Source organism: Lutra lutra, chromosome 17 (genome assembly GCF_902655055.1).
Source record: "Lutra lutra chromosome 17, mLutLut1.2, whole genome shotgun sequence".
Taxonomy (NCBI): Eukaryota; Metazoa; Chordata; class Mammalia; order Carnivora; family Mustelidae; genus Lutra; species Lutra lutra.
The window spans coordinates 27,596,586-27,620,813 of record NC_062294.1 but is presented as its reverse complement, the minus strand read 5'-3'; the positions used below and the strand labels follow the sequence as shown (position 1 = coordinate 27,620,813).

Here is a 24,228-nt window from a genome sequence, read left to right as displayed (position 1 = left end):
TTTTTTCTGGGTGAGATGAAAAAGAAGCACCTAGAACTAGTTGTAATGGTGTCTCCCCGTGCCCACACAGTACTGGCCCAGTGTACATGCATAGTATTTGGAGACCACAACATTTTCACCATGATGTAATAACACTCACGGATTACAACTACTTTGTAATCAGTCACTTAACATTTCAAAGCTTGCCTTTTCTTTTCAGTTGCTACAGACTGAAAAAGGGTCATTCCTACAATATGACTTTCATTCACTTGCTTTCTGCTATGTTTTCATGAACGGGAGAGAGAAGGGTGAGGTTCTAGTGAACCCATCAGTGGTGTAACTGGAAGCAGAAGACCGAGGAGAAAGTGCTAGGCAGGTGAAACTATCACATGTACCAAGCTGGGAAAATAGACTCACGGCTCTAGGTGATAAGTACAAGGCAAGTCCACTTTTCCTGTTCTGGAGCACTTAGTCTAAATCTTAGCATACCACACAAGCATTAAAATGTACTTATTAGTTTCTCCTAATCTGTGTGTTTATGATCTGTCAACACGGCAGAACCTTCTATACACTATGGAAAAGGATGGCGGTGCCTGAAGGGAGAGCGAGTCCCTGAGAGCCAGACTCTGATGTTTCTGTCCATTACATCATCTACAGCAGCACCTCTTAGAGGACCGGGTAGCTCGCAGGTCACTTTCCTGCACTGAAGACACTCAGTGACTGAGAAGCAGTTTTTCCCTAGTACTTCATTCTTCAGCTGGACTTTTAGGGCTTAAGCCACTGTCACCAACAGTTTAGTGGCAAAAGAGGAATTAAAACATGGGTGTCTTTTACATACTTGTTTCAGATAAGAGCTATGATGTTCACCTGTGTGATATGTGACATCTTCTCTCTTAATTCTTTTTTTTTTTTTAAGATTTTATTTATTTATTTGACAGAGATCACAAGTAGGCAGAGAAGCAGGCAGAGAAGCAGGCAGAGAGAGATAGGAGGAAGCAGGCTCTCCGCCGAGCAGAGAGCCCGATGCGGGGCTCGATCCCAGGACCCTGGGATCATGACCTGAGCCGAAGGCAGAGGCTTTAACCCACTGAGCCACCCAGGCGCCCCTTCTCTCTTAATTCTTAACAGTGAACCTCCAATTCTTATAATTCCTTTTAGTAAAGGAAGATTCCCCCCCCCAAAGAGAACAGCTTTGTATTTTTTCAGACTATATAAATAACACAGGTTCATTGTGAAGAATTAAAACATGGAAAAATACAAAGGCAAGGTCATCTGGAATCCCAGCATCCCGTGACAGCCACTGTGGTGCTCCGTAACGAACTGAGACAGAGAATGTGCCTTCCAGCGGCTGCTTCGCCACTTCCTACAGCTGCATGAGGTTGACCCCCCCCAGAACAAATCCCTTTTATAAATGTTCATAATGATGGAAATTAAGAACATTTTCATAAAGTTATTTTGAGAGTGTATTAGCATTTCTATTAAGAGGAGGAAAAATAAAATGTTTAAGGAAGAACTCTATTAAATAATCTAACTTCTGTCCCCCATTTTAAAGATCTGGAACATGAAGCCTAGGAAAGAGGCTAGCTTTGAACCTGGTTTTGAACCTGGCTTTTCTACTGCTCATCGACTGGCTCCGAAACTCCACTGAATGTGGTGGTTTCTTTCCGCAGGATACCGAAGGAAAAAAAAATCCCTGCTTGGGCTACCTCTCCTAGACCAGTATTTCGTCAGCGGGAAGTTTTAGCTGTCATCTCTCTTCGGTACCAGTGGAGTGCTTCCTTATATGCCACTGACACTGAGAAAATGCAAGCCCCGTTAGAAGGGTCCTTGGGACACCAGCTCTCCAGCCCTAATGAACTGAACATTCCTGCAAAAAAAAAAACACGATTTCCTTCTCTGATTGATACAAAATCAGTCCACACAGACAGTTCTGAAAACTACTTGGGAGTCGTCCATGTGGCATCATTTTAGGAAAAGCAGATTTCTGTACCATACAAATAAAAAGATGAGTCAGGAGCTACAGCATCTAGTGTGGGCAGGGGCCAGATGGGAAAGAGGCAAAATGCAAAACACCAAACTGCAAACGGGTGTCTTACTGTACTTCAGTTTCAAAGTGAAAGCAGAGATAATTTGGTTCTGTGATCACAGGCCTCGCACTGGCAGATTTGTAACTGCTAATTATAAACTGAAACATAAATAATGTTGGAAGTCGTTCTTGTAAAGCACTTCTAGGGTTGCATAATTGTTGTACAGTCCCTAGTTCTTTGATTCCTGAAGCTCCTGATGGGCTGGCTGAGGACAGGCTATTCCATGGGGAGCAGCAGGTGCTTTTCTGTGCCCAGAGCACTGGCTCCACACTGCTGGGAGGAGAAAGCCGATTGAGATACAGCCTCTGTTCTCAGTAGAGGATGAACATTGATCTAAACACAGAACGTAATAACAATTAAGGAATAGCCACGGGAGGGGAAGATCCCCGGAGGAGAGATCATTTGAGCCAGGCCTAGATGTGTGTGGCTAGGCAGACATGGGGGAAGTAATAGAAACCCTACTCTTTCCAAAACACTGAGTACCTGAATCTGGCAGGGGACGGGGAGGCTTTTTTAAAGGGATGCTTGAAAAATGACTCCAAAGCTTTCTACCAGATACCAGGATCCTCAAGATCAGCTTTCCAAGGAGGGCTGTGTTCACTTAAAGCCTCAACAAAATGCAGCAACAGAATAGAGCTGAAGCTGTGACTTCTGAGAAGGCCTCAGATTCTATCAGGATAGAAAAATAGGGCAACCAAACAGAAGCAACGGATAACCAGAGTTTTCTCCTCCTTCAGCTAAACTAAGAGGAAAAGAGGTGGTAGAAGGTTTTATGAACATTTTCGTCTCATCCAGTCTTTCCAACCAAACAGCAGAAAGGGCCACGGCTAATTGGTTTCAAACCCACACACGGTGACTCACCAAGCTGTGAGACTCTAGAGAAAACACTGTGCCTCTCTGAGCTCAGTGACAAATATCAAGAGGATCAAATTAATGTGAAAATCACCTATTTGTAACCTATAAATCAGGACTATTTAAAGATACGTTCTGTTGCAGGCCAATCTCTTCAAGACTTAATCTATTTTTAGGTCTAAGAAGGAAGATTTTGGCTTAAGAACAATAGAATGACCTTTGATGAGATTATTCTATTAGGGTCCATAAAACTGAAGAGTGCCATATAATTTAAAATTAGCACCAATTAGCGATTTTAATCTCAACACATATAGGTTAGACTATGGTTAAAACAGAAAAAGTCCCTTGGGTACGTGGATGGCTCAACCAGTTAAGCGGCTGCCTTAGGCTCAGATCATGATCCCAGGGTCCTAGAATCCAGTCCCAAGTTGGGCTCCCTGCTCTGCTCAGTGCTGGGGGGGCGCTGCTTCTCCCTCTCCCACTCCCCCTGCTTGTGCTCTCATGCTCTCTCTCCATCAAATAAATAAATCTTTTAAATTAATTAATTAATTTTAAAAAGACAAAAAGACTCAAGAGCAGGACTCGAGTTTTGCCAGTAGCTCTGACTCTGGCAAATAATTAATCCCTGTGCCTCAGTTTCCTCACCTTCAAGGCACATAGAGAAGATACTTTACTACTTCAGGGATTATGGAAAATAATACAGTATATGTGGGTGTCTTTTGAGCTTACAGGTTGACAATGCTAAACAGGTATTCTAGGGCATAGTCTCAAAAATTAGGATTCCACAAAGCTCACATTTCAAAAACAGAAGAGGTCATCCTAAATGCCTAAATGGAAGAAACTTGTAAGATTAATTTACCACAGGGGCATGGCCTGTCTTCCTCACTACTTAGGAATGCTGTTAAGAAGTGAAAACTGGCACTTGTTTTAGGCATTAGGGAATGTTTTAGGCATTAGTGAAGTGAATGTTTTAGTCATTAAACTGTTCTAGAATCTACCTGAAGGCAAATTTTCACTCTTAGGGAAGGAGCGGCTGGCTGTTGGCACAGATAGCAGCTTTCTCTTCCTCGACGGCACACAGCTGGTGATACTTCCTGGCCTCCCTGTGGTGAGGGGTGGCCATGTTAGCTGACAGAACACAAGGAGAAATGATAATGTGCTATTTCCAGACCACAGCTTCGAGAAAAGCTTTCCCTGTTCTACTGGCTTGGACTTAAATCACAGCAAGGCCTTCTCACATCCGGTTCCTGGTGCCATCAGGTCGTCATCGTATACAATGAGCGTGAAAATAGTCACCCAAATCCATCTTCTGAAATTTCTTTCTATAGAGACCTCTGAAAAAGGCTACCCTAGAGGATGACACGGCTGCATGATCACAGGAAGCTGGGTCCCTGAATAACTACAGAGACATCCTGATGTAAATGAGAAATAAATGGGCAATTAGGAACTTTGAGATCTATTAGTTTCAGTAGCTAAAATTACCTCCAACAGACCACCTTCAACTGATTCTCGCTTAAATGAAGATGAGTTGTTTACACCCACCCGTCCGTGATAAAAAGGCACACAACTCCAATACCCATGCTTGTGTTTTCCTCTACATCATACAAATGGTTTCTGCAATTCTGGGACGGTGGTGTCTTTACAATTAACATAGAGTGCAACTCCTAAATTTTTTTTTGCAACTCCTAAGTTTTAATGAAAATATTTTTATTACAAATTCAATTACAATTCCAAGGAAGAATATGTATCTACATCAATTTTACATAACATACCCCAAAAATTGGGACTTTGAAGCCCTAACATTTTAAAAGTATTCCCCTCCACTATACAAACCTGTGATTATTCAGTAACAGTAACTGATTCTAAAAAGAGAAAGGGATGTGCTTTTCAGATGAAGTCTGCATTTGTACCACTCACCAAGACTGTTGCCATGCTCAGCACCTGGGTTCACCAGGATGTGATCCAAGCAACTAGCCTCGATTTTTAAGGAAAAACCCTTTTTAGGAACTTCACTACCTTTTCTTTCCTAAGAAGAAGCTGTTCCCACCCGCATGATTCTGAACAGCGTGTTGATGTTGTTGCTTCGAATCGCATCCCGACAAGCAGTGATCACCTGGTTCTTTGGTTTTCCAACTGTGTGGGATGAAACATCAAGTCAGTACTATACAAAAAATGATTAAAAGTGAGATTACAAATCAGAGGCCAGTTTTAAAACAGCTGAAAACTAGGGTGGAAAAGAGATATCTATGGTGGGCCAATTTATCTTACCACTCCCTAAAAAAAGAACTCTGCAAGGGAATTTATCACAAACCAAACCTAGGAACCATCTCAAACCTAGAAACAAAGTCAGTTTTATAGAAGAGGATCAAAGCATATATCCACCTAGCAAAGATATTTTTCTTTTTTTCTAAAGATTTTAAGTAATCTCTTCACTCAACATAGGGCTCAAACTTGTGACCCCGAGATCAAGAGTTGCATGACCTTCAGACTGAGCCAGCCAGGCTCCCAAGCAAAGATTATTTTTCTAAAAGAAGGTCAAAGAATTGACCCAAACAGCAGATTTCAGGTATAACTGCTTCCTCTGATTTATTTTATTGTTCTTTTTCTATAATTTAAGTTGGACACTTAGCTCATTAATTTCCAGTTTCCCTTTTAAAAAATAAGTATATTTAAGGCTTTCCCTTCCAGTATATTCACTAGGTCTTTCTTGGAAGGTGCAGCAAGATCTAAGAAAAGGGGCTGAAAGTTTTCTTTCCCTCTGAAGTCTGCAGACTGGCGAAAGCCAAAGTGAAGCCAAGCTGGGTGTGAAAGGTACGCTGCTGTCGGCCTCAGTATGAATTCTAGAAGGTACCGCTAGCCCTAAGGGTTCTCACCTCCAAATTACAAACTACTTACAGTGCTACAAAAAGGGACTTACCCCGCAGACGACCTGCCCTTTGAATGGCCTGATTTACTGCTTTGAGGTTCCCCAGGAGCTCTGTGTGGTTGTTACAGCGAATTTTGTATCCATTTAGCAAGTCTTTATTGAGGTCGTACAGTTCCATGTAGCGGTTCTTCATGGTTTTCCTGTGTAAATCAACAGAAGTGTATTACCATCACTGTACCTCAATATGGCAGGCTGAGACGGAAACACTTACAAACTTCTTACACACGGAAGACAACACCAAATTTTTTTTTTCTTAAGATTTTGTTTCTTTGTCAGAGAGAGAGAGAGAGAAATCACAAGCAGAGGGAGTGGCAGGCAGAGAGAGAAGCAGAGTCCCCGCTGAGCAAGGAGCCCCATGGGGGGCTCGATCCCAGGCCCTGGGATCATGACCTGAGCTGAAAGCAGCCGCCTAACCAACTGAGCCACCCAGGCGCCCCCAACACCAAATTTTTAACTTTGAAAGGTTTGCTTTGAAACATTGAGAAGTGTCTATCAAAATATTCCATTTCTTCCAGATAAATGGAAGACAAGTGGCCTTTCTTGGTTACTGATCCATGGAACTGAGAAGTATTAAGTGCCCACTGTGCTGGGGCGGTAAGGAAAAGCAGGCAAGGCAGGAAGATAGCTTCAAAGTTTCTGGTTAATATTCACTGGGCAAAAGTGACCTTATTCTTAACTAATAAATTAAGCTTCTAATTTTATTAGGGTTTTAAAAAACAAAGGCATGAAATTAAAACCACACTGAGACATTACTACACAACAATGAAAATGACTAAAATAAAATAAACTGATAAAGACAAATGACGGCGAGGATGCAGACAGAGCCAACTGGAACTCTCCCGCCCTGCGGATGTGCATGCAAAATGGTACAGCTACTTTGTAAAATGACTGCGCGGTTTCTTTCAAAGTTAAATATACACTTACTATGCAACCCAGAAATCCCATTACAAGTGTTTACCCAAAATAAGTGAAAACATGTCTGCAAAAAAACTACGCAAATGTTTATTGCAGCTTTATTCGCAATCACTGGAGTTTGGAAACAACCCAATGTCAATCGGTGAGTAGATAAACAAAGTATGGTATATCCGTTCAGTGGAACAGTACTGTAGCCAGCAATAAAAAGGAACCAATTACTGACACAGGCAACAACATAGATGAATCTCAAAGGCATGAGAGTAAACAGAAGAAGCCAGCTCAAAAGGCATATACTATATGATTCCATTTATATGACATTTTGGAAAAGGCAAAACTACTGGGAGAGAAATCAGATCAGGGGGTGCCAAGGACAGGAGGTGAGGGGGCTTAGAGTACCGATGCAGAGAGGCACAAGGGGGATGGAAATAGTCTACATCTTAACTGTGGCAGCAGTAACACGGTTTATATGTTTCTAAAATTTATTGAACTGTAAACCCTGAATTTTCTGCATGTATATAATTATATATCAACTAAGTTGGCTTTTAAAAATAAAAACAGGGGCACCTGGTGGCTCAGCGGGTTAAAACCTCTCTCTTCAGCTCAGGTCATGATCCCAGGGTCCTGGGATCGAGCCCCGCATCGGGCTCTCTGCTCAGTGGGGAGCCTGCTTCCTCCTCTCTCTCTCTGCCTGCCTCTCTGCCTACTTGTGATCTCTGTCTGTCAAATATATAAAATCTTAAAATAAAAAATAAAAGCATACACCTGAATCTCTAAATGAAATATAAATAATTCAGAGGGAAAAAAGGGATTTAGAGGTTGGTGGTCACTTTCCTCCAGTTTAGCAATCAAATGCCTAAACACCAGCTCTCTGACTGAAAGGGAAAAAAAAAAAAAAAAGCCAAAAAGAGCATAGGAAAGGGGCCCTGGAGATAAAGTTGGCCAGAAAAAGCAAAAACCTCATATACCTCAAAGACAATAATAGGAAGAAAATGAATTGCAAAGTGAGAGGCAAAACAGTGTCAATTTACAAAGGATACAAATTCACATCTGGAAAAACTTAACTATAACATAATTTAGTAAAGAAGTGGATTATAAAATCAATATGCAAAATTCAGCAGTGTTCATACATTCAAAAAAAAAAAACAGAAGCTGTAACATGGAAGAAAAATCCTATTTACAACTGCAAAAATAAAATACTTGGGTTATTCTATTACCTCGGAGTGTAAGTTTAATTAATAACCAATATGATTATGTAAAAAATCCAAAAAGCTGTTACATGGCAAAAGCAAAAATTAATTTAAAAAAATCTAAGCAAAGGATAGATACAAATGACAAACTGCAAAAAATCTGCATCTCATATCATAATTAATATACCAATATAAACACACAAAATAATTAAGTCATTCATACACAAAAAGAAATACAAATGGCCCTTTAAAAAATGAAAAAATCCTCAACACTGCTCACAATAAAACAAATGAAAACCACAATGAGACCATTTCTTACCCATTGAGTTGACAAATATCTAAGAGTGTGCCAACATACTCCATTGGCAAGGCTGAAGAGAAACAGGCACTCTCACTGATGAGAATGCAAAATGGTATTACACCTATGGAGGAGAATTTGGCAATATCTTGCAAAATTCTGTATGCAAGCTATCATTTACTCTGGTAATTCTGTCTCAGGATTTGTTCCCAAAGATATCTCGGCAAAAATATGAAAAAATTATGTAAGAGAGCTATGGGCTGCGGCACTACCTATAATAGCAAAAGAGCAACCCAAGTGTAGGGAACTGGCTGGAAAAGCATGCAGAGAATAAGTACTGTATGGCTGTAAAAAAAAGAGAAATATCTCCATGACGTGACTGCAATGTTTTTAAGTGTAAAAAAGCCAGGCAGAGAAGAGTAATGTGCTATGATTTATCTAGTGAGGGAGGAGATGTGAATGTGTGTATACGTGTTTGTATGTGCATATTCAAATCTTGACTGGTTATGTATAGTGAGAGGGAGGAAACAGGATGAAAGTGACAGGAATTATAAGTTAGACTTTTCTGTACATTGTTTTTTAGTGCTGACTTTGGAACCACATAAGGGTTTTAATAAATGTGTAATAAAATTAAACCAAAAAGGAAAAAAAATGTCAGTTCCCACAAGACCAAAAGCAAAATGAACCAAATGAAGCTAAATATATATCAGATTTGTGGTAAAACCAAAAAGAGGGAATTATTTCAAATACAATAATTTGACTAAAAATTCCCACTGGAATATACTTTAAAGACACCAAAAAAAAATGAGAAAAAAAGCTTTTACTGTTGTCAGCAGTCATACTGTTTATGGTAATATTGGTATTATTCTAGCATATACTCATGTGGATACTGTTAAGAGCCATGATTTCCAATGTCAGAAAGAAGAGATACAGCTTCAAAATCAAAGCTATGAACCTGAATTTATAAAGTTGAAATGGAAATAATATGAACTCACGATACAGGCTCTCATTAAAAATATACCTACATTTCCTAACTATATCCATTGAAAAGTCCTAAAAATAGTAACCAAGCTAGTGGCAATGAGCACCTCTAATGTGCAGACTATGATCTCCAAATACTATTTCCCACTAAAAAGAACCAAGGCTCCTTAGAGAAATGGCTGATTCCTGATTCAGAACGATGTGCCAGATAAGCCTAAAACATCTTGTACAAGAAAACAAGGATCTAACAGATATATTCGCTATGTCCAAAGGTAGCTGTAGCCAACCTGAAAAGGCTCCTACTGGCCAAAGACAGCACAATTTAGCCATCATACAGAAAAACTGAAATGGAATGAAGCACATTAAATATGTTAAAATACATGAGTCTACAAGGATTTTAAAAATCTCACTGGTGAATATGGAAGATGCTAGAGAACCAATGCATTATTTTATTATTATTAATACATATTTCTTTTATTTAACATGGAGCTTGAACCCTGAGACCAAAACCTGAGCTCAGGGGCCCTGGGTGGCTCTGTTAAGTGTCTGCCTTCAGTTCAGGTCACCATCCCAGGGTTGTGGGATCAAGCCCCACATTGGGCTCCCTGCTCAGGGGGAGTCTGCTTCTCCGTCTCCCTCTGCCCCTTTCCCAGGCTCATGCTCTCTCTCTCTCCCTCTCCCTCTCTCTCAAATAAATAAATAAAATCTTTAAAACAAAAACAAAACCCTGAACTCAGATTAAGAGCTGGATGTTCAACCGACTAGGCCACCCAGGCACCCTCCAACTCATTATTTTAAAACTGATAAATAATCTGTCTTTCCTTAAAAACAATACCTCAGGGAACCAAATAATCATTAACTCATAAGGGAATGTTATGCTTTAAATAAGTATTTCAACTAAAAAATGAAGACTCCAAAAGAAATAATGGATCTAGGTAATGGTCATCAATGACTGATAACAGAAAGACACAACCAGGCATCACGTGCTCCGTCACAGAAGTACATAGCACTGCTTAAGAAGTATTCTTGCCAAAAAATTGCACTTGAATCTGATCAGGCCTCTACAGCAACCTACCACTCTAAGAGAAATACAGGGGACAAAAGAATACTACTAAACATTACCACAAGGATACAATTAGTAAAATCCAAAATAGGAAACCACAGGAGGAGGAGAGGATTGGAAAAATAGTAAGCAAACATGTGGATTACAAAAAACTTAATCTTTGGTCTTTGCTTGAAAAAAACAACTTAAAACACACAAACGTGAGACAACTGGGGAAATTAAACACTGACTAGGTTATTTTGTGGTATTAAGAAATTTTTTTCGGGGGGCGCCTGGGTGGCTCAGTGGGTTAAGCCGCTGCCTTCGGCTCAGGTCATGATCTAAGAGTCCTGGGATCGAGTCCCGCATCGGGCTCTCTGCTCAGCAGGGAGCCTGCTTCCCTTCCTCTCTCTCTGCCTGCCTCTCTGCCTGCTTGTGATCTCTCTGTCAAAAAAAAAAAAAAAAAAAAGAAATTTTTTTCGGGGTGCCTGAGTGGTCAGTCAGTTAAGTGTCTGCCTTTGGCTCAGGTCACGATCTCAGGGTCGTCCTGGGATCGAGCCCTGCATCAGGCTCCCTGCTCAGCAGGGAGTCTGCTTCTCCCTCTCCCTCTGTCTGCCACTCTGCCTACTTGTGCTCTGTCAGATAAATAAATAAAATAAAGAAAATCTAGAAAAAAAATTTCTTTTCCCAAGTGTGATAATGCAGTTGTTTTTTTAAAGACTCACTATCTAGAATATTTGTGGCTGAAAGGATACTATGGAATTTGCTTCCAAATTGCCCAGCACCTGGGAGAGGAAGAAGGTGAGCGCAGCGAGACCAGACGGGCCGGTAGATGATGATACGGAAGCCAGGTGGTGGGTATATAGGAAATCACTGTATTACTGAATCTGCTTTTGTAGGTGTTTGAAATTTTCAACAATATGACAATTTCAAAAATCACTTACTTCTGAGCAACACCGTTTTAACATATGCCAATAATTTAGGCCTTTCAGGAAAAAGGCAGCAGCCCGGGCAAACTCTTGCCTGGGATCTGGACACAGAAACTCCATCGATCACTGGTTACTGATATTACTGTCTCCACCTCAGTCACTCTGAGAGCCAAGATGAATTCTGCAGGAAGCTACAACTGCACTTCTTTAACTGTTTTTACTGTAAAATGTAATACACATTCGGAAAAGTTGACAGAACGGATGTTTGTAAACCAGGCCCAGAAACGGGACACCGCCGCAGCTCCCAGCGGGCTCTCTGTGAACACAGTCCCTCCTGCCCTAAGAGAGAATAGTGTCTTAGATGACAATCTCTTCCCTGTACTTCCTTATACACTCTTCATCTAGGTATGCCTCCCAAATGATACACTTTAGTGCTGTGCTTCCCAACTATATAAAAGGAAGCATTTTGTACACATTCTCCCAAGTCTTACTTCTCTCCGTCCCCCTTATGCCTGTAAGATTTGTCCGTGTTGTCACATGTCACTGAGACAGGCCTTCTCATTGCATGTCATAACCCATTGTGCAATTATACCACAGTTTAGCCATTATACTGTTGATGCTAGTTTAGTCTGTTTCCACTTTGGGATTCTTAGGAACATTCCTGTATAAATTCCCTGGTTTATATGTTGACACAAGTTTCTCTAGATTATAAACCAGGAGTAGAATTGCTGAGTCATAGGGAATGCCCAATTCCAACTTCAATGACAATGCCAAGTTATTCTCCAAAGTCACTGTACCAATTTACACCCCTCCCGGTAGCATTTGAGAGTTGCTATTCCATATTATGGACATTTTTAACCTCGCACCTGGCCTGGCCTGGTAAATACTCACATGTCCCTCATCAGGCGAGCATCTTCAGCTCGGACCAGCAAACTTCGGATCAGGTTGGAATTATCAGCCATCTCAGCACTGAGCTTCTGATGCACCGAGTGATATTCATCCACCTAAAAACCATGAACACGCAGGAATTAAAAAGACCTCCCAGACTTGTTGAAACTAGTCAGATTGAGAAGACATTCTCTGCCATATACAGGCCTTTCTCTTTCCCCTACACACCGATACCATCTTGACTGTCCCCCATTGTCTCACCTCCTCATCAATGAAATGAAGTTGTCTATGATGCCTCCAACATGCAAGATGGCATTCCATCTGGATCTTTCCATGTCTTAACACAGGGAGCCCTAGCCACACACATAATGTTTTAGAGATCTGGGGTAAGAATATGGTGATAATTTGGGGCCAGTCATGATCCTTATTTTTCTTTTTCCTTTTGAATCAGGGTTGTTGGAAAGCACTGAACCAACAGAGCAATGTAACTACAAGAGTGAAGGGCTAGCAAAGGAAAAGGTGATTATGACATATTTTTTAAAAAGTATCCCCCGAAACCAAACAAAGAAAGCAAGAGAAGAGTGAAGGGCTAGCAAAGGAAAAGGTGATTATGACATATTTTTTAAAAAGTATCCCCCGAAACCAAACAAAGAAAGCAGGGTGGTCTAGAGCTCAACCATTCGCTTTTATGAAAGAAATCCTTTAACTAGTGAACCCTCTAAAACTAGCTGAAGTTCAACAATTTTCAAGAGTTCTTTAAAACATGACTGTTATTACAACATACACACAGTTGGGGTATCGTTCCTCTCCTAAGAGAAACATTTCAAATATTATGACACTACCACATTCTCACAAACGCATCCATTGGGTGCCCTCACCTTAACTAGCACCTTTCGTAATTCCTCAAAGTAGACAGGGAAATCTGCTTCTACTTGAAGGTCTTCAATAGCAAAAAATGAGGCCATTGACTGGATGATATCACCAGCCAAGTCAATATCATCAGTATTTATAGTGATCTATCCAGGGAGGAAAAAAAGAGACAAGCTTAGTATCCTCAGATGCTAAAGACAAACACAGCTGAAACAGTACCAGAATTTCCCCCATGTTCAACATATTTACTGAACCTAAATTTACATGTGGTGGTAAATAAGACATGGGTTAGCCCTGGAGGAAATTACAGACCACACGGATCACACTTCCAGCAACAGGCTAAAAGATGAATCGTCCAGCTTTGTAAACTAAACAACAAAATCACTCAAACACTGAAAATGTTTTTGTTCACCTCTGTATCCCCATTCCTTCTTCCCAACTTACACAAGGAAGCGCTGAATGGAAGGATGGAGGAAAACAGAATACCACTGTTCTAGATTACACCTCAGTGTCTAAATAATTAACAATAACAGACTATGTTGAAACACATAGTTTTACGACCTTGAGATTGGTGCTACCCATCTTGCCTTGCACTGAATAGAGAACAGTCCACAAGCAATCTATGCCCATGACAGTAAACCTTACCTCTCCACTAAGTTTTATCTTTATATACAGCTGGCCACCATTCCGTAAGGATGTGAAACACACTTGAAATGGAGCATTTTGAATGTTAGTGTCTTCTGGTAACAGGAAGTTCTGGCTGAGCCATATAACAACCTTAAAAATGAATAGGATGAAATGAACTTCCATTTTTTTATTATTTTTTTTTAAAGATTTTATTTATTTATTTGACAAACAAAGATCATAAGTAGGCAGAGAGGCAGGCGGGGCGGGGTGGGGGGAAGCAGGCTCCCTGCTGAGCAGAGAGCCCAATGCGGGGCTCTATCCCAGGACCCTGAGATCATGACCTGAGCCGAAGGCAAAGGCTTAACCCATTAAGTCACCCAGGCACCCCTGAACTTCCACTTTTAAAGGACAGTCGTTCTTAAGAATTATCCTTCTTTCTAGATTTATTGCTTAAGGAAAAAAAAGCATCATACTTCACACCCCCTCCTACCCACCCTGTACATGATCTTAAGTAACATTCATAATGTCTGGCCCCACAGCATGCATGGCTTTAGAGCATTTTCAGTATAGACATAATCTCATATGGAATGTAGGAATGCTTTGGATAAACGATAAGTCTGTTTATACAGTAACTCTTCTGTGGCTATATCCTGGACAATGTAGTCTGCTTGAAAGTACTCCATTCCATTCCTTTCAACAAAAGTTAAAATGAAGTATGCGTGCAAACGCATGAGAGACAGACACAGAGATACACCCGCACGATAAATATAAAGTAAGTTTTAATATTCGTAACAATAATGGTACTTACACAGGCAGCAGCACAGGGTCCACATAAGAATCTACATGAGAATCTACGTGATTACAAAGTCTCCCTGAGACTTCTGAAGTTGAGCCAAGGTTAAAGGCCACTAGTACTAGTCTTTGACCCTATATAAGGTACTGTGACACCAAGTTTGTAATCTGCAGGGGCCGCCGGGGAGGTGGGATCCTCCTCCCTTACAGATAAGGGCACTGAAGCCAGGAATGGTGAGGGCTGACAACACTAAGAAAATCACAAAGAATCTCATTAGTTAGGGTAGCATCTGACCAAAATGTTCCCAGCTCCGACTCCCACTCTCTTTCCATTCTGAAGCAGGTTCCTCCTGGAATGCTGGGTCAGGACAAGTACGCCAAGACCATGACAAAAGAAAGAGAGGAATTAGAAGCTGGTAAGAATTTACGTGTAACTAAGGATTGCTCACTCAAGTAAATAAGGTATGTGTTTTTCGAAAGTGAGAGTAGGTATTTCAGCAGTATTTTTATCATGGGTTATAAGCCAACACCAAACTACCTACCTCTTTTATGTCATAATTACTGCTACCAAATAACTCATTCATGTCATTTCCCCCTTCTATGAAAGAGCATCCAAAAGATGCTAAGGTGCAAAGATATTGAAAGAGAAAAGCCTGACACTCACCCTCTGTGCCCGTTCTGCAATGACAAAGTTGACGTAGCTGAGTGGCTCTCTGGCAGGGTCGGGGCTGGTCAGCGCATACATGGAGAAGCGGGGGAGCTGTCTTGTCAGTTCAAATACATGAAACTGGGTGCTGTAGTCAATGGAGGGAACACAAGAAGAGAAATGGGTTGCGTGGAACATTCTTTCAAAATGCAAGGCCCAGAAAATAACTATAAAGTCACTACTGGGTCATCAAGTTGGTTTTACAGGTTTTGCAGAAGGGAAAAACCCAAAAACCTTGACAGTTAAGCACTATTACAGTAATGGGGTTTGGGATTAGCGAGAACGTGAGTCTTATACATACACAAAGACATGCACCGAGGGTTTAAAATGCCCCTTTTTTGTTTTTGAAAGATTTCGAATTAGGGAAGTAAAGGTCATGGGAAATCTTGCCTGGGTGCGTAGAACCATCAAATGGCTCCTTTGGCTCCCCCAGATCCATGCCACAATAGACTATCCACCCATCTGCCCTCCTCGAAGCCCTGGCTAGAAATGAACGGTGACTTGCAAAAGGTCACCTGCTTCTGTAACCCACGAAGGTTTTCAAGTGCAGATCCACGGGGACATCCTTGGGAGGCGTAATGGGGATGCGGATGGAGCTGGAAAGGTTGTGAATGCTGGGGTGTACCACGTGGCTTTCACCTAGAAAAATTCCCTCAGCAAAAATCAGTACTGCTCGGATGATGGTATCTGCAGAGAAGAAAAACAATGGCAATTCAAGAAGCACTCCAAGATGGCACAGGTGTCCACAGACGCCAACCACACATACCTTCTTACCATTAGAGGTGGAGATACACAATTCTGCGTGAGCAGCCTGGGTCTCGTGCCCCAGACTGACCGAGAGGGCGGTATGCAGCTTCGTATTGGCTGGGATGATGCCCCGAGGCCCATCAGCCTCGCTCTGCGGACTGCTCAATTCAGCCTGCAAAACATGCCCCCACTTCCACCTCAGCCACCAAACCAGTGAACTAATGTCAATCTTAAATAACAAGGTTATTCGTCTCCAAAAGGCTGACTCCCGATCATCTGATACTAATCTGATTCTTTAGAATTCAGAGGACTCACCTTGCTATCATTCCCTTTCTCTATCCAGCCTCTTCCCAACGGAAAACGCCCTGTCCCTTTCTGTGGTTACAGTCCATTGTCACCATGCCTTTTATAGTTTTGGGGTGATTCTTTTAAAATCGCAAAATTAACTCACTTAATAATAAATTCAAATACATGGGGCGCCTGGGTGGCTCAGTGGGTTAAAGCCTCTGCCATTGGCTTGGGTCATGATCCCAGGGTCCTGGGATCAAGCCCCACATTGGGCTCTCTGCTCGGTGGGGAGCATGTTTCCCCCTCTCTCACTGTCTGCCTCTCTGCCTACTTGTGATCTCTCTCTGTCAAATAATAAATAAAAAATCTTTTAAAAAAATAATAATAAATTCAAATACAAATACCCACGACAAGACAGTTAAAGTCCCATCTCGCAGCTTATCCTCCAGCCAGCTTGGTACCTACATACACACACACACACACGCACACACACACACAGGTTTTGTGGTTGTCAACTTTTGTTATTTGTTCTTGAAAAATGTAAGAGACACTCTATATACACTGTCCTTGTGTTTTTTCACTCAGTAAGGCCACAGATATTCTTCCATATCAGTCCAACTACATACACGTCATTCTCCCGAGCTGCTAATATCCCCCAGGACACTCCTTACTACTAATCAACATTCCAGTTGGTTGGAAAACTGTTTACTGCTACAAATAGTGCTACCATAAATGTCTTTGAACGTGTGTGCAAATATTTCTGTAGTTCAGCTGCATGGAAGTGGGATTTCCAGATTAAAGGATAGGTGCCCTCTCTCCGCTGACCCTAGAAAAAAGGCTGAAACAACCCGTGCTTCTGCCAGTGAGCAGGAGGGGTCCTGCCATGCAGACACGAACACTCAGTCTTCCTTCACATTCTCCAGTCCCACCTCTCCAGTCTCCCATTTCCCGAGGAAAATGTCCATTTCCATGAGGACCTACCTTGGCGTTTTCCTCATAGTTGCGGAGTTCCAGCAACAGATTCTGTTTTTTCTGGCTCAGCTCTCGGATCAGGTCCTGCTCTACACTGGTGTCCATGAGGTTCCCTCTCATCTCCGCTGTGCCTGGCAGGTAGCCCCGGACTGAACAAAAAGAAAAGCCCCTCACCACATTGGGAAAAAACCCCAGCATAGCCAGCTCTACTTTTAAATCCATCAATTGTCAGTTCTTAAAAGCCAAATCCCTAAGTTCTCATCCCCCCACAACAAGGTGACTGTATTAGGATGAAAGGATATCCATACAAACACTTTATAGTGGAACTGCCTGGTTTTCTGACCCAATCAAATTGAAAATCTGACTTTTCAAGGATTTTTGCCATCCCAATTTACTTTCCCCATCCACGGCACAGCAGATGAGCTGTGTGTGACCATCCATCCGGTAATCCCCCTCCAGCACACCAGCAATTGCAGAAGAAAAGTTGTCTTTAAAAATGACCTCCCCAGTTCGGTCACTTCGAGCATCAACCTAAAAATAAAATAAGAACTTGAAAAGTAGCTTGTTTTTTAAAAACACACACACAAAATTTTAAGGTCAAAAGCAGCTTTAAAGGTCAGCTAGTCTGACCATGGATCCTCCTGGCTTCTCAGGAGATACCTATGACCCCTGGGGCTAACGGGACCATGAAGGGCCACAACCGGTTGTACTTCCTTCTTTTTAAATAAAAGCTGTTTTTACATACTGGCCTTTACATAATGTCATTTGGAGAAATGGGTTGCCCGTTCATATACAGAGAATAGGGCAGGTCCAAGCTGTCTGGGTTCAGATTCCAGACGACATCAGGCATGTTTAGGGTGGTATGGCCGTAGGCTGGGTTCAGATTCCAGCTCTGCCACTTACTATCTATGGGATCTTGGGAAAGTCTCTTATCCATTCCATGCTTGGTCTCGTCATCTGGGGGTCAAGAACAAGAACCTGAGGAAAATAACTATACCAACACTCCACGGGGTTGGAATGAGGCCTAAAGAAATTAACACATTAAAGCACTTACAACAGAGCCTGCCACATAGACGTAAACAAGAAATGTGAGTTCTATACAAAAACGTTATCTTTATCATATGTGCACACAAATTATATTTACACCTAAAGTTTGAAAAACACCAAACACCAAGCTAGTTCACCCTTCCATCACATAACCTTTTATGATAACCCTGTTTAAGAGTCTCTTCCATGTAAAAACTATTAAGATACCCAAAGAGCCCTCCCATCCTCACTGAGTCTCCTCTTCCCAAGAAAGGCAAATAAATGATCAGAAATAAATGCACCTGAAAAACAACAATGAAGGATCACCACTTAAAATGATGACTTCTTTTTCAAGCAAGAACAAGTGTCATCAATAAAAGGGTAGCTACAGAAAAGGGTAGAGCAATCATTTCAATAGCCAGTGCCATTCACCCTTTTTTTGTCTATTCATGAACATCCTTCTGGGCAAAACTTGACAAGAACAACAAAAATAAAGTCACTTAGGTCATAGCCTACTACTAGTTCCTACCTCCTGTCTGGAGAATGTCACATTCTAAGTATCCATGCTCTTCATAACAACAACATGTAAGCCTGATAATTATCCATGTTAAAATTTGTAAAGTAATGCAGGGCTTGTATTTATGAAAGCCCTTAGCACATTAACATAACTCTCGGGGCGTGTGGCTGGCTCCCCGGTGGAGCATGCAACTCTTCACCTCACGGTCCCGAGTTCGAGCCCCAGGTTGAGTGTAGAGATGACTTAAAAATAATCACCCTTTAACTCAGACTGAACTTACTTCTGCATTTACATAATATTTTACAAATAAGAGAGTTCATTTACTAAGAAACAAGCCTAAAAATTAATATTTCTCTTGATATTCTGCTCTTTGCCTTATCCAACATGGAGCTTTTGCCCTGGAGCAGAGAATGGCCCTCCAACTCAACAAATGACCTACTAAGGGCAAAGTTCATCAGTTGCTTGCACTCATTTAGTGTTTTTGCACCTGTATTCACATGCTGGATCTGTGTATTTCCCTTTTGTATGCTATTTCTGTTAAGTGTAGATATCAGGTTTTCTACTTATATAATGAACTGTGTGAATTTTCTTATCTTTTTTTATGTTCTGGAACAGATTATATAATAGGAATTCCTTAAAATTTTGAAAGCATTTAACCCTAAAAACATCTAGGTCCAGAGTCATATTTGAAGGTAACTTTTTTTTTAAGGTAACTTTTGATAACTTCTCAAGTCTAGTGGTTTCTAATTCTTGACTCAATCACAATAATTTGCACTTATAATTTATATTCCCCCAGAATGTGGTCCATTTTATAATTCTCACATTTCTTACTAAGGAACACAGTCTTCCTTTAGAATTTTTTAATCTTTTTTTTTTTAAAGATTTATTTATTTGAGGGAGAAAGAGACTATGCACACAGTGGGAGAGGCAGAGGAGAGGGAGAGAGAGAATCTCAAGCGGACTCCTCACTGAGCACAGAACCTGGACAGGGGGCTCGATCCCATGACCCTGAGATGAAGACCTGAGCTGAAATCAAGAGTCAGATGCTTAACCAACTGAGCCATCCTGGCACCCCAGTCTCCTCTTATCATTTTTAATGCCCATGCCAAAGACAAAACCAGGTAAAGAAACAGGAATCAACACAACAGTTCTATAGAACCTGTTCTTCACACAACACCAAAGGAAGGTTACAAGGTACTGGTCAAAAGCAAAGAAAAAAAACAAAGAAGAAAAGGCAGGAATTAGCTGATCTCCTTCAGGCAACCCAGCACTGTCACACAAGAAAGCCAGGGCAAATGGTACCCATGGAGACCTAGCAGCTGCTTAGGCAGCTTCTAACAAGACAATCTTCACTTGCCAGAAGTCTGCAGAAAATTCTGATTTGAACTTAAAAAAGGAAAGAGAGCAAAAAGATTTTATTTTGAATTTTATAGCTGGGAAAACAATATGATAACATGATTCTTCCCATTAACGCTAAGTTTTCAGTCAGTCTTAAAGACTTACTAGAGAAGAGCTGCACAAACAGTTCATTATTTGCTTATTAAAATTCCTTTTTTTACAGTCCTATGCCTACGATCAAACTGATTAAATTGATTCTCATTCCTTCAAGGAAGAGATTTAGAAAGATCTTCCCAAAGATTTCTCTCAAATTGGGCTCTTAAAATCAAAAGGGACACTCACTCACTCGTAGTGCTGACATTACAGCAGGAAGAAAACAAGGTGTGAAGATTATGAAGTTAACTTTGAAAGCACAGCCAAAGAAGACAAGTTTATATTCTCATGTTACTGGTTCTGAGTCATGCATCCAGTGTATCTCAAACAACTAGTCCTCTGAATCACACCTGAACTCTGTATTTGAACTTACCTTCCCATTGGACCAACCAGTTATCAGTTCACACACTCCATCAGAATTAAGGTCGAAAGCATGAATGCTCATGGCCTGATTTTTAGACTAAAAAAGAATTTCAATAATTAGTCCAGAAGTCTTTCAATAAGTATAAAATCCCTGAATAATGTAGGCTGAATTATACTAACTTTAATTCTCCAGTATCGAGCTGTTTTGTCATAAACTCCAACTGTGCCATTGGAAAGGGCATAACCAAATCGACTGCCATACATAGGGCAAAGAGAGGTGATTATCTGCAAGAAATAACACAACATCTTCCCATTAAGCTCAATTTGATGCAAAGTATGGCTTTATAAAATTGCAAGCCTTGCTACCAAGTGTGTGTTAAAATTAGATTTAAATCTGTTAAGGGGAATATACTCCTCTTCTCTATGATCCATGTCCTCTATTTCAAGAGTTGGGTAATCAGAATTAAATAAACTCACAAAGTTTGCTGTTTGAGATCAAACTTACGTGGCAACTTGAGGCAAATTATTTAAAAAAAAAACAAAATTGAGTGATTAAGGATGAAATAAAGTGAGTATAAGAAACAGAAAATGTACAACAGACACTGTTATAAATACTAACTCAAAAAATGTTTTAATATCCTACAGTCTAAATTTCAAAGACCTGTAAAACCCAGAACTGAATCTTTTATCTACGTGCTTCCTTTCTATGACATAATTTATTGCTTGCTAGAGATGAAAGATGTTTTTTAGAAGGAAACATAATTCTTTGAAAAGTACAAACCTAAGCACATGGACTTGTGTATGTAACAACATACAAAATGTGTATACCATACAGAAATATTTATAGGACTGTCTGAGGATTTAACACTTTTAAGAGGATGAAATTTTAGATACTGAACAAAATTATCCTTTATTTAAACTTAAGACCAGAGCTTAATGATATCTATGTTCCTGCAGATCTACTTTCTAATTCTGACATGAATACAAGAGATATTAAGAAATAAATTGTATAAAGCAGAGAATAGTTATATAATTTCCTCTACACCTACAGCTTTTCTATAAAACCACCCACTTCACTTAACTCTGAATGCAAAGTGCTGTGTAGGATTCCAGAATTATTTAGCTCAAGGCATTCTTTTGGCAATAGTCAGTACTGTTCAACTGCCAAATGAATTAAAATTTTGCTGATCTGCAAAATGACATTTGAGCTAGGAGCAAAATCAAACCAAAATGAGAGGAAAATGGCCCTGAAATGAACAATTTTATAAAGTTCAGATTTTCATAAACTTAGCCCCAAATTCTGTAGGTCCCTTAGTCCTTCATTAATTAGTTCTCTAATTAACTAGTTTCTCTCTTTTGTTGGACCAGGGACCAGAGGACCAACAGTCAGCTCAAGTCTTACCTCTATTTCATGGTCTCCTGTCCTTTCCTAGGATTTAGGAAAAAGATGTTTCAAAAAATGCAGCCTCCTCACATCTAGTATTGACAATAAACAGAAATCCAACAAAACCTGAATAATTCCGACCAAACTGGAAAAGATTTACTACCAATTTGAATGGAAGAAAAACGATAATGCAGGACACAGCACTTACAGACCGGTGATAAGCAAGCTGGTGTTTTTTTGAAGAGGAAGGAGGAAGTAGCAAACCCCTTTAAAAACCTAATGAAAGCTAAGGACACTCTCCAAAAAAAAATCATGTTAAGCACAGACACTTAAACAGAACCCCTCAGCCTTCATTAGGGCCATTAATTTTCTCTACCTACAACTATCAGTTTACAATTATAAAATGTATATTGTATAATTGTATATAAATGTATAAAATGTATAAAAAGCATAGTAGAACTAAGTAAAAATGTATAAAATATATAAAAATATATAAATGTGACTGTATAAAAAGCATAGTAGAACTAAGTAAAAATCTATGATCCTCGCTATGGGATAAAGGTAAATTAGCTAAATCAAGGGTAACACTTTGTATATCAATATGCAAGTTTTGCTTTTTGGTCTTTTTTTGTAGTTAGTGGAACAGAAGCCTGACTGCTAGATAGCTTCTGTAAGTGGCAAGAAGCAACGACAAGTGGCTAGGACCGGTTCTGAGGCCAGTGCCCTCAAGATTTCTGATCCAGACTTTCAGACGCCACCTGACTACACTTTGCAGGATCCCAGCATTCTGAGGGCTCAGACTCCCTTCTGTTGTGTTTGCTGCCCTTTTAGAATGTTTACAAGCCACTGGTCCTTTATCCTCTTCTCCTTTCTTCCTTCAGAATATCCTAATTCAGTTTTCTGTTTCCATTTTGCCCAATCCTGGAAAACCAGCAGCAAATACATATCCTAAGAATGCCAAAACTACAATGCTTACGGGCAATCTGTAGGAAAATAAAGCTTGAACTTCATTTAGGTTCTACTATATGAGTAATTCCAATCACGGAGAAACCAGCTAAGTTCTCTAACATCTGATTTTAAGTTCACCATCAGAAATGTGCCCAAGAAGTACTTAATTTGAATGAAGAAGAAAAGTTATAAAAATCTTGTTTGGGTACTTCATTTAATCTATTTAATACATATGAAGAGGAGGCAGACAAGGAAAAGTTCAAATCCTGACTACACAACTTCATAGCCATGATGGTGTGTGAGTAATTTATTTTTTATTTTGTGTGTGTGTGTGTGTAATTTAACAAAGAAACAACACCAGAGGCATCTGGGTGGCTCGGTCAGTTAAGCATCTGCCTCCAGCTCCGGTCATGATCCCAGGTTATGGTCCTGGGATTGAGCCCCACGTCAGGCTCCCAGCTCACCAGGGAGTCTGCTTCTCCCTCCCTCTTTTCTCTCTCTCTCTCAAATAAATGAATAAATAAAATATTTTTTTAAAAAAAAGAAAGAAACTTAACACCAGTTTCCTCGTCAGTAAAGAGGAATAATAATAATATCTTCCTAATAAGGCTGTTGTAGGATTAAATGAGTTAGTTTATGTAAAGCACTTAGAACAGTATCTGGCATCTATTAGGTGCCCCATAAATGGTTACCATTATTAATGTTATTATTATTATCAATATGCATTAACTCATTAAAAGAAAGGCCTTTATGCACTCCACAATTTTTCTCTATTTAATCAGTCTGTTCAAAATATATCTTTTTCCTCCTATTCCCAACACCTCCTCCTGACTCTCAGAATGTATCTTGATACAGGATTTTTAAGTGCATCCTTCTCTGTAATGTGCAATTCTGTTTAACCCCCACAGTTTTTACCCCAAAACTGTCTGGATTGTAGAAAGAGGTCCCAGAACTCTCATCTGATGTGACATTTCATGGTGCTGATCAGTCTTGCCCAAGGTTACCATGACTCTGATGTGACACTCCTTACCTCTGTTTCTGTCATTTCTGCCACAATCTCATCTTCTTTAAAAACTCGGATATCAAAATCCTCTGACCCGACGAGAAGCTGAAAGGGAAAAGAATCATGCATAGTTAGTGCAACAAGTGAACACAGCAGAATTTCCATAAATAAAAAAACTGCACGACACTTTATACACTGCTACTGCTACCTCAGAGTTTCGATCTCCTGAGAATCTGGTACTCGGGAAGGTTCTCCCATTGGGAAAGTCCCCGGGTTCAGTTAGTAAAGAAAAAGTGGCCACTACAGACTTTATCTGCACATCGGGATGCACATTGTGCCAGAACATGTCCTTCCACCAAGAAGCTGAAAACACGCCCTGGCTCAGTGCCCTTCTCTGCCTGCAGACAGAA

General features: G+C 40.4%; 1 protein-coding gene across 1 annotated transcript in view; it reads right to left on the bottom strand.

Moving 5' to 3' along the window:
* Nucleotides 1–4,598: 4,598 nt before the first annotated feature.
* The window catches only part of BBS2 (Bardet-Biedl syndrome 2), a 28,860-nt gene continuing 9,230 nt past the window's right edge, over nucleotides 4,599–24,228 (bottom strand). The window contains exons 5-17 of the mRNA XM_047710036.1: nucleotides 23,846–23,923; nucleotides 20,664–20,768; nucleotides 20,494–20,580; nucleotides 17,482–17,617; nucleotides 17,096–17,235; nucleotides 15,854–15,998; nucleotides 15,595–15,766; nucleotides 15,038–15,167; nucleotides 13,600–13,731; nucleotides 12,963–13,100; nucleotides 12,088–12,200; nucleotides 5,836–5,984; nucleotides 4,599–5,051 (exon numbers count right to left, since the gene is read on the bottom strand). Of these exons, the coding sequence (XP_047565992.1) occupies nucleotides 4,945–5,051; nucleotides 5,836–5,984; nucleotides 12,088–12,200; nucleotides 12,963–13,100; nucleotides 13,600–13,731; nucleotides 15,038–15,167; nucleotides 15,595–15,766; nucleotides 15,854–15,998; nucleotides 17,096–17,235; nucleotides 17,482–17,617; nucleotides 20,494–20,580; nucleotides 20,664–20,768; nucleotides 23,846–23,923 (1,632 nt within the window). The 3' untranslated portion in view covers nucleotides 4,599–4,944. The remainder of the gene's footprint in view (nucleotides 5,052–5,835; nucleotides 5,985–12,087; nucleotides 12,201–12,962; nucleotides 13,101–13,599; nucleotides 13,732–15,037; nucleotides 15,168–15,594; nucleotides 15,767–15,853; nucleotides 15,999–17,095; nucleotides 17,236–17,481; nucleotides 17,618–20,493; nucleotides 20,581–20,663; nucleotides 20,769–23,845; nucleotides 23,924–24,228) is intronic.